Here is a 10028-nt window from a genome sequence, read left to right on the forward strand (position 1 = left end):
AAAATAATTATGACAGGCAAGTCACTTGTACAATTATATTCCTGGTCAATTACAGTTTCATGTATTTCTTCCCTGTCATCTCACACATCTCCAAAATAAAAGTTGCCACAACTCAAAAGGATGTAAATCCCAGTCGTTGGTGGGACTTACTGTTCTCCATCCTTGGGAAATAATTGGAAATTGGAAAAAATTCAAGCAAATGTTTGCCATTGTTTTGTGCAGCTTCTTTTACTGGGAACAGTTTCTGGGAATTGGGGAACAGGAGGATGGATGACCATTCAACAGATCAAGCCTTTTCAGAAAATCATGGCACATCCAATTTCCCTGCCTTTTTTCGTGCCCTTTAATATCTTGTATCAGGATCTGCTATTCACTCTGAAAATTATCAGAGCAGTCATGAATTTTACTAAACAGCTGACTAGCCATTCCAGCTACAAAAGATTGCACTAACTTAATTAATTAATTTACAAGATTAAGTATAATACAAATACATATATGATAGCATTTAATCAGAGCTAAGCAAGTGTTTAGGACAACAAGTTAGGGCAGGTAACTGCGGCATGAATAATCTAGGACCCACTGTAAACCAAGTAAGTTGAAATTGAAGGTTTCTCTTCACACTAATTACAAAGAGGCAGTGTTTGTCCACAGCGCTTAGAGCAACTGAGATCTCATCAAACCTTATACCAGTAACTTGAGTATTCTGGACAACGTGGGTCATCACCACTGATGAAATTTCTCTTTATACACACGCTTCACCTATACCTAAGGAGCATGTTAATGCATTGCATTTTCTTTAAAAGTGGTAATTGACAAACATATTTGTGTCACTTCATTTGTAGGTGAGCTGATATTGCATAAAAACAATCTTAATCATATAATGGGGTCTAAAACCCGTTTATTTTTAGTGGGATTCCTTAATAATGACTCAAGAAATGACAGCTCTTTTGGGAAACTGAAAGCATGCCACATTGACCTGTGGAACATTGCTTCTACCAATATGTTTCTGGAGTGGCATTCCCAGCATGACGTACTTCAGATACCAATTGCACTTGGAGTCCTCATTAAAAAAAATCCCCACTAGAAATGTCTGTATGTTAGATCATATTATTTATTTCTCGCTTTTATATTTCTTCTAATTTTTCTTCTATTTTTCTAGGCCAGTCCGATATAGACGAAGCGGAAGGTCTTCAGGCGCAACCTGAAAATGGGGAAAGAGGGAGCAAGGCGAATGGGATTGAGGGAGGGAGTTCCATAGTTTTGGGGCGTAGTGGCTGAAGGCACAGACACTGATGATGAAGCGGAGGAAGTATTTCATTAACTAAAGGGTAATTAACAACTGAAATGGTGGAATAAGTTACAAAGAAGCGTGGCTGAGGCCAGGACACTGGACTTATTTAGAAAACAGTTTGAAGCTGTAATGGAAGATGGTGGCGTGGTATTCTAGAAGAATACAATCAAAAGGGGCTGAACAGCTGACTTCATCCAAACCTCCCGTGAACTTTTAGATTTTGAGCTACATCAGGGTTACTGTTCTCACACACAACAGGATCTAATAAGTAATCTATTCTAATAAAACAATGTGCGTGTGTGTGCCAATAACACCATAATCAATTGACGTAGAGATATAATTTACTTCCTCATCAGAAAGGTCTTGCATGCACGAGTGTCGCAGATATATTTTTTTCGGGGATTTCCTATCATTGATGAGTTATATTTAAAAAAATTTTTAATTAAGCCCTAAAATATGAAGTATGCCTACAACAAAGTAGCAACAGAGGAAATCATGCATGTTCTAGAGAGATACACCTGTATTACATATTCTGCAACAAAGTAGCGACAGAAAAAAACGTGGGTATATTTTTTGGGGGGTATCATCTATCATTATATAATGTATAATGTCTAATATAAAGTATAATAATATTATATAAAGTATAATAATACTGAAATCTACATTCCATATTGGGTAGCTGCAACGGGTACAGCTAGTGGTATTATAAACATATAAGGCCTGAAATTCAGCCAGAAAACAATTCTATCTTAAAAAGAATTAAGATCACATAAAATTATGGCAAATGCCTAAATCTAGCCTTCATTTGAAAACCATTTTGTTAAAAAATGGTTCCAAATGAAGGCTAAATTTAGGTACTTTCAATAATTCTCCATGCAGTTAAATGTTTTAAACCAAATAATAATAATAATCCTTGCATTTGATATAGCGCTTTTCACGTCGGGAGGACGTCCCAAAGCGCTTCACAGAACACACTGTAAAGTGAATTGACTGTTATTTGTGGTCGAACGCGGCAGCCAATTGCGCACAGCAGTGTCCCACAAACAGTCGTAGATTGAAAATGACCAATTTATTATTGTTTTTTTTGTTTTGGAGGGATTATTATTAGGCTCTGTGTGGAGTAAGGAAACTTGCCCAAGGTTTCGCTCTGCCTGGAATTGAACTCAGGTCTCTCGCTTGCAAAGCGAGTGCTCTAACCACTGAGTACAGGACTCCACGCTGTGACAAGGTGCAATCTCTGTCTTGCAGGGAAAAGGATTACTTATGATTTTTAGCAATCAGCATAAGTTATATTCCAAATCCCAACAACACAAAAGCAATCTTATCCACAACTGACAACTGTAACCTGTATCACAAAGAAACAATCAATTAATCAAGTAAAGAAAGAACCAAAACTTCCACAAATGAAAGACGTATGGTAGCAAACTCTGCTGGGGGTGCACTCTGCTAGGACACCAGAAGCTCCCCTCTCTTCTTGATTTGTGTCATAAGATATTTAATATTCCATCTGAATATTAAAACCAGACCTTAGTTTAATGTCTAATTCAGCACACCCCCAGCATTGCATTGCAGTGTCAACCAATGGCCGCAAAATGCCAACTCACAGCTTGAATCCGCAACCTTCGGACTCAGAGACGAGAGTGCTATCAACTGACCCAGGCTCACTCATAAAATGTCAAGACAAATGTCCCTAAGACTAAAACCATGTGAAATTTCAGACTCCACATCTTAAAAAAAAATGATTATTTATTTCCATGTAATTGCGTTTATCCTTTGATCTGAGCACAAACTTACGTTTTGGAGCAACACCTCTGCTTGTCTCAGTTTCAATTCACATTCGTCCACCCCTGCCCGGGCCGCAGCATAGCGTTTTGTCAGCGAATTACTTGAAAAGATACAAAAATATATAAATGTCTGCAGTATATGCATGTGACGTTATATTATCAAAATCTATGCATCCTGCACCACAATAGCGTACAAAACCTGAATTATGTTGTGCAGTATATGAAAAATACTGTAGCTGCATCTTAGTTTAATTGGACATTTAAGGAAAATCTCCCAAACTAAAACAGTGGCTCATTTCTATGGCATGTAAAAGCAACTATTCAAATGTTCTGCACTCCCAAGACATAAAGTAAATGGGCAAACACAGAAGATAGTCTCCGAAATAAAAAAAATCAAAAGCAATATAATAATCCTTACATTTGATACAGCATCTTTCATGTGGGAGCACGTCTCAAAGACCTATGGTACAGTTCGTTGTAAGGTGCAGTAACTATAGATATGCTGTGAGTAAATGCTGTTGAACACCTTAACAACACTGGATTTAAGAGAATCAAACAGTTTCCACCACATGCAGGAAAAGGGCAGCTGGAGAAGTTAATAAAAATATGTTCAAAGAGTTCCTTAAACTTGGGGATTTTCCATTCCTCAAATGTTATGCAATAAAAGGCAGACATTTTTGTTTACATAATAGATCATGTTTGTTTTAAAAAATGTACAAAAATAGGTTAAAACTATTAACCCTTGCATTCGATTCAGCGCTTTTCACGTCAGGAGGGCGTCTCAAAGGATTTCACGGTATTTACTGTGAAGTGTAGTGATTATTTTGTAGGCTTTCGATACAATCAAAATAGGCAAAAATTATCAAATAAAATGTAGCATTTATTTCAGGCTTTTTTGCCGCAATCGTTGAAATGAGATTGACTCAAAATATATCGACCTGCAAGCAGCTCATGATTGCTTAATTGTAAATGGATGAGAAGACAAACTTCATTCGACAGTAAACTCACCCAGACAGGTCACGACAGGCTTCCTGCTGAGAAACTACCTTGATCTTTGAGCGATGTCACATAACAAGCCAACTTTACCTTTCTCCCTCTCCCACCTTCCTCCCCCACAAAATAATAAGAGTAAGAATTCTTGCATTTGGTACAGCGCATTACCACATCACCGAGATTTCTCAAAGCGATTCAGAGGTTATCCTATAAAATGGAGTGCTGTAAAATATTGGTTAGAGCACTCGCCTCACAAGCGAGAGTCCCTGGGTTCGATTCCCAGCCACGGCAAAACATTAGGCAATTTTCCTAACTCCACATGCCTCAGTTTACCGAGCAGTAAGTAGGAACCCACTTGTTTGTCAATTGGAGGATCGATTTTCCGGGGGCAATAATCACTTCAAAAATAAATAAAATAGTGATAATTGAATCACTCAATCCACGACTGTTTGTGGGACACTGCTGTGCGCTATTGGCTGCCATGTTTCTCCCACAAAACATACAGCCAATTCACTTTACGGTATATCCTGTGAAGCGCTTGGAGGCGTCTCGAAGACGTGATAAGGAGCTATATCAAATGCAGGGATTATATTGTTATAAAGTGGATTTTGCAGGCGAAGGTGACAACCAGTTTGTGCACAGCGAGTGTCCCACAAACATTCATGGGAGTGAGTGACCTTTTTTTTTGTTATTTGGGGGGGGATTGTTGGCCAGGACAGATCGCCAGCTTGAGTAACGTCAAAGGCGTTCACGCGACCGAATCCAGCTTTACGCCTTGTAAGAGTAAAGAACACGTTTGCCTGGATCGGATTCCGGTGGGGACAAAACGCGCGTCTCGAACGCCGGGTGAGAACCGGGCCAGCGAGCCGTCCCCTCCCCCGCCCCCGCCAGGAAAAACGAAACGCGGTCGCGTTTCAGCCCCACGGCCGGCGGGCGTCCCTAACCGACACGACCGGGGGCCCCGGGCGGGCGGGCGGGCGCGGTCGCTGGTGGAACGCGGTGCCGTCGTCTCTGGTCCGCTCGCAAAGCGTCGGCGGGAGAGCAACGAGGCACGGAAAGGAAGACCTTCAGTTGAGTTGGTTATCATCATCATTGATGATGAGGATGATGATGATGATGAGTCGGTTACCTGTTGTGGACGGTTTTAATGGTTTTGATGATCTCCACGTTCTTGGCTCCCGCTCCCGCTCCCCCTCCCGCTCCCCCTCCCGCTGCTCCGGGCTGTTGGAGTATGTAGGAGTCTCCTCTGTGGAAGGTCTCTCTCTGGTCGAAGCCGCTCTGCAGCTGTTTGAAGGATTGGCCTCTCATTCTGGTTGGAAACTGCTGTTCGCTCAGCAGAATCGTCTCCGGGTTTCCGCTGAACTCGGGAGCGCAGACCCCGGGCAGGTACATGTCCCCCGGGCCCGGCCCCGGCCCCGGGGCTCGGTGGTGGGTGTAGGCTTCCCCGCGCCCCTCGCTCCTCATGGTGAAGCTGCCCTGAGACAGCACCGGCTGCCGCTGCTCCACCTGAGAGCCCGCGCGTCTGCTCAGCGCGTTCAGCCGCGGCTGTGAACCTCTCCAAGTCATGTGCTCCATCACTGCCGCTCAGCAGCACCGACCCCAACACCGACCCCAACCCCAACCCCAGCACCAGCTCAGCCCCCGCACCTCCGCGCACTGACTGACTCCCTCAGCCACACACACACACACACACAGAGGCTCCTCTGCGCCGCTCCAGCAATAACCCCTCCTTTTGGCTCACAAACTCCTCCCTTTACCTGGGCGACACCAGGTTACACCCGCACCACCCGCCCCGCCCACACCTGCCCCGCCCACACCTGCCAGCCCCCTGCCCCGCCCACACCTGCCAGCCTCCTGCCCCGCCCACACCTGCCAGCCCCCTGCCCGCCCGCACCTGCCAGCCTCCTGCCCGCCCACACCTGCCAGCCTCCTGCCCGCCCACACCTGCCAGCCTCCTGCCCGCCCACACCTGCCCCGCCCACACCTGCCAGCCTCCTGCCCACCCACACTAACACCTGCATTTCTGTTGTGTTTTTGCCTTTAAGGTTTTTTTAAAAAAACAATAATAAATTGGTCATTTTCAATCCACGACTGTTTGTGGGACATTGCTGTGCGCAATTGGCTGCCGCGTTCGCCCACAAATATACAGTCAATTCACTTTACAGTGTGTTCTGTGAAGCGCTTTGGGACGTCCTCCCGACGTGAAAAGCGCTATATCAAATGCAAGGATTATTATTATTATTATTAATACAAAAAGGTTTCCACTTAACAGCGGAGCCAACAGCAATACACCATCTGGATTGTTCATCTGCATTCTTTTTCTTTGTTCCCCAATTTTAATGCCTTAAAAGTAATGCCTTTTATTTCCTTTTCAATGGTTGAAAAAGGCATGTGGAGTCCTGTAGGGTCGTGGTTAGAGTACTTGCCTCGCAAGCGAGAGGACCTGGGTTCGATTCCCAGGCAGGGCAAAATGTTGGGCAAGTTTCCTTACTCCGCATACTCTGTTTGCCTATCTGTAAGAAGGAACCCAGGTGTTAGTCGATTGTCGGATCGCTTTTCCAGGGGTAATAATTGTTTCAAAAAAATAAAAACAATTTAAAGAAATGTGGTCATTTAATCCATGACTGTTTGTGTGACACTGCTGTGCGCAACTGACTGCCGCATTTTGCCCCCAGTATATTCTGTGAAGCGCTTTGAGATATCTCGAAGATGTGATAAAGCGCTATACCAAATGCAAGGATTATTTTTACCACATCATCTGGGTCCCAGATATACCTTTTCTCTCTCTGGTCTGCCTATTTTGTTGCAATTCTCCCCCTCCTTTGTTTTGCATCAACACCTCTTTAACCCATCATCCCCTGTCCTCTACCCCGTTTTCTCCTTTGTCTTCCTTGCCCTGCCTCCCCCTCTCTGTTAGCCCTTAACAACAACAACAACAACAAGATTTCATTTATAGAGCGCCTTTCACGTCGGGAGGACGTCCCAAGGCGCTGGACAGTTGGGTCAGGACCCGAGCAGGGGGGAAATGGTCAGGGTGAGGGGAGGGAAGGGAGGGAGCGAGGAGGGGGTAGAGAGTCGAGAGGGGAGCTGAAGGCACGGTTTAAAAGCCTCTCCCTCCCAAAATGCCCCAGTTCTGACGAAGGGTCGTGGACCCAAAACGTTGACTCGCTTTCCTTTCTCCATAGATGCTGCCTGACCTGCTGAGTGTACCCAGCGACTTCTGTTTTCGTTTCAGATTTCCAGCATCTGCAGTATTTTGCAAGGATTATTATTATTACTATTAAAGTGGAAATCTCTTTGCCTTTTCAGGAAAAGATCATAATCTGAAATGTCCCTCAGCAGCATCGCTGCTCTGACAGTATATGAAAATCATATATTAAATATATACAGTAACATCGGGTAGGATGGAGGTGGGCTGTGAGATCGTGGCCAGTCACTCGGAGTGAAGTGCATTCCACAGGGTAAGAAATGAAGTGGATGGGAAGCATCGCAACACCTGCTAGAGTACGCACACTGCGTGAGGGAAGCTATATAAATGCAAATTGTTGTTGTACGGGTTGTGAGTGGTTCAGGGAGCATGAAGCTGCAGCTTGGATCAGGGTGAATCATGTTTCACTTCCAACCTGTGTGGATCCTGGGATGTGAGAGCAGGTGAGTGTGCCCTCCTACCTCCAACCTAGGCTTCTGGTTTAACCTGAACAGCTGGTTTCACACACAGAATGCTGCTGCAGTATTTCAGTATTGGGTGTGGTTGAATAATTGCAGTTTGCCTCAACAATTTATCGCAACTATTTGCTACCTGGCTTCTCAGCTTTTAAGTTCAGGTAAAGATAAACTAAATGATCTGTCTTGTTAGGATGGTTTGTGGTGAAGCTCAGTTTTTTTGATACTAAAAATGTTATCTATAACACTGTTTGGGTTGTTAATTCTGGTAAGTACAGTATACTTTGAATACAACTCCCCCAAGGTCAAAGCTTTGTATTACTCAGGTGGGCGTATCCAAATTCTGGTGGAAAACTTAAAACAGCAGCAATATTTTTTCTTCAAGAAAAAATAAAGGAGCTTTCTCCACCACCCATTTACACCACCCCAACAGCAATTCATCCCACCCATAAAGTCATTTCTGGTTTTGTTGTATTTATGTCTGAAATTTTTTTTTGCGGGCAAAACGCAGCAGCCAATTGCACACAGCAGTGTCCCACAAACAGTCGTGGATTGAAGTGACCAATTTTATAATTTTTTTTTCATGAGGTATTATTAGGTGTAAGGTGCGGAGGAGGGAAACTTGTCCAGGGTTTCGCCCTGCCAGGAATCGAACGCTGGGTATCTCACTTGCAAGGCGAGTGCTCTAACCACTGAGCTATAGGACTCATACAGGACAATGAGTTACTTCAGCAAGTAATAACTGATGGGCGATGGCTAATGAATGTGTCAGCCTGGTTCAGTTGAATGGTTTCTGAGTCAGTCAGCTGTGGGGTTCAAGCTCCATTTCAAGCCTTTGAGCTCATAGTCTGGGCTGACAACCCAGTGCAGTGCTGGTTTAGTGTTGTCCTTTGAATGAAACATTAAACGGAGGTCTTCTCTGTTCATTGGATGTTAAAGATCCTAAAACACAATCTGAAAGGGATTTTCCTCTGAAATTGCAGTATGCAAATTGACTGCTGTATTTGCCTACAAATACACAGTGATTACGAATACAAAGACTTTGAATTGTGATCGGCCAAATACTAAATGCAATTATTGTTATTAAATAATCTAACCCTAGTGAACAAGGGAATGCTGCTTAATAAGCTAAACAAAATTCAAGGTTGTGTACGTTGAAAATGGATGTAATTCTCTCTCTTCCTTTCCATGTACTTCTTGTGTTTTATGATAGAGTGCCTAATAATAATAGTAATTATAATAATCCTTACATTTGACATAGCTCCTTCCATGTCAGGAGAATGTTTCAAAGCAATTTATAGGAATATACTGTAAAGTATAGTGTCTGAGTATTTTAGATTTGAATATTGATTCCTACTTGCAAGTCGTTTGGTATTTTTACATTTGAAATATAAATATTGGTTATGTTCCAAGCAGAAAGCTGGAATTCTTAATCAAAGACTAGGCTGTATGCTTGCCTCACTAAAAAACAGATGGGAAATCAACAATTAAAGGTCTTAAAGATTTAGACCGAGCAGAATTGTGAAAAAATCTTAAAATTCTGTTCTTAATTTAGATGCTCATTCTTTTTAAGATCTGCAGAAAACTGGTTTCCAAATTAGGATTAAATTTGAGAATTTTCCACAGATCTATCTGAAATATGAAGATGACGTGATCACACTGGCTGTGTGGGATTTATGGTCTTCAAAGAAAAAGTGTCTCTGGCAAATCTGGAACAATGACTAATGGGGCGTCAACTCTTCTCACAATGTGTTGAAATATAGATCAAGGTTTACATTTGCGAGCCTGGTTTTTGATGATAAGAACTAACACTGGCAGTTAGGGTATTGCTGCAACTGTATTTTCATGCTTTAAATTTATTGTTGCACCTACAGTCATCTATTAAAAAGTGAGCATGTTTTGTCTCACAGGTTTTTGGTTAGTACAGTAAGGCAAATGTGTTTGTGCCATATGTATAATTCAGATCATCCTGTGAGATGTCAAATATTAATTAAATATCTTCATGCTGTTAAATCACAAAATATACAGTCAATTCACTTTACAGTATATTCTGTGAAGCGCTTTGAGACTCTCAAAGATGTAATCAGGCGCTATATCAAATGCAAGGAGTATTATTATTATATTACCAGCTGTACCCGTTGCAGCTTCGCTTGCAACCAAAGGATCCAATGTGGAATGTAGATTGACACACAGACAGACATTTCATATTTATACTCATCTGGGAAGACTTCTTTTGGGAGGACTCAGTGGGAGGACTCAGCCCTTTAAAAATTTAATTTTGTTTTTGTTGTCGCGGC

At 42.7% G+C, this 10028-nt stretch overlaps 1 protein-coding gene across 2 annotated transcripts in view; it reads right to left on the reverse strand.

The window, feature by feature from the left end:
• The window catches only part of dspa (desmoplakin a), a 42624-nt gene extending 36875 nt beyond the window's left edge, over positions 1-5749 (reverse strand). For both annotated transcript variants that reach the window (XM_042346830.1, XM_007903423.2), the window contains exons 1-2: positions 5198-5749; positions 3086-3176 (exon numbers count right to left, since the gene is read on the reverse strand). In XM_042346830.1, coding sequence (XP_042202764.1) covers positions 3086-3176; positions 5198-5643 — 537 coding nt within the window. In that variant the 5' untranslated portion in view covers positions 5644-5749. The remainder of the gene's footprint in view (positions 1-3085; positions 3177-5197) is intronic.
• Positions 5750-10028: the final 4279 nt, after the last annotated feature.

The sequence above is a fragment of the Callorhinchus milii genome, unplaced genomic scaffold (genome assembly GCF_018977255.1).
Source record: "Callorhinchus milii isolate IMCB2004 unplaced genomic scaffold, IMCB_Cmil_1.0 Scaffold2, whole genome shotgun sequence".
NCBI classification, from domain to species: domain Eukaryota; kingdom Metazoa; phylum Chordata; class Chondrichthyes; order Chimaeriformes; family Callorhinchidae; genus Callorhinchus; species Callorhinchus milii.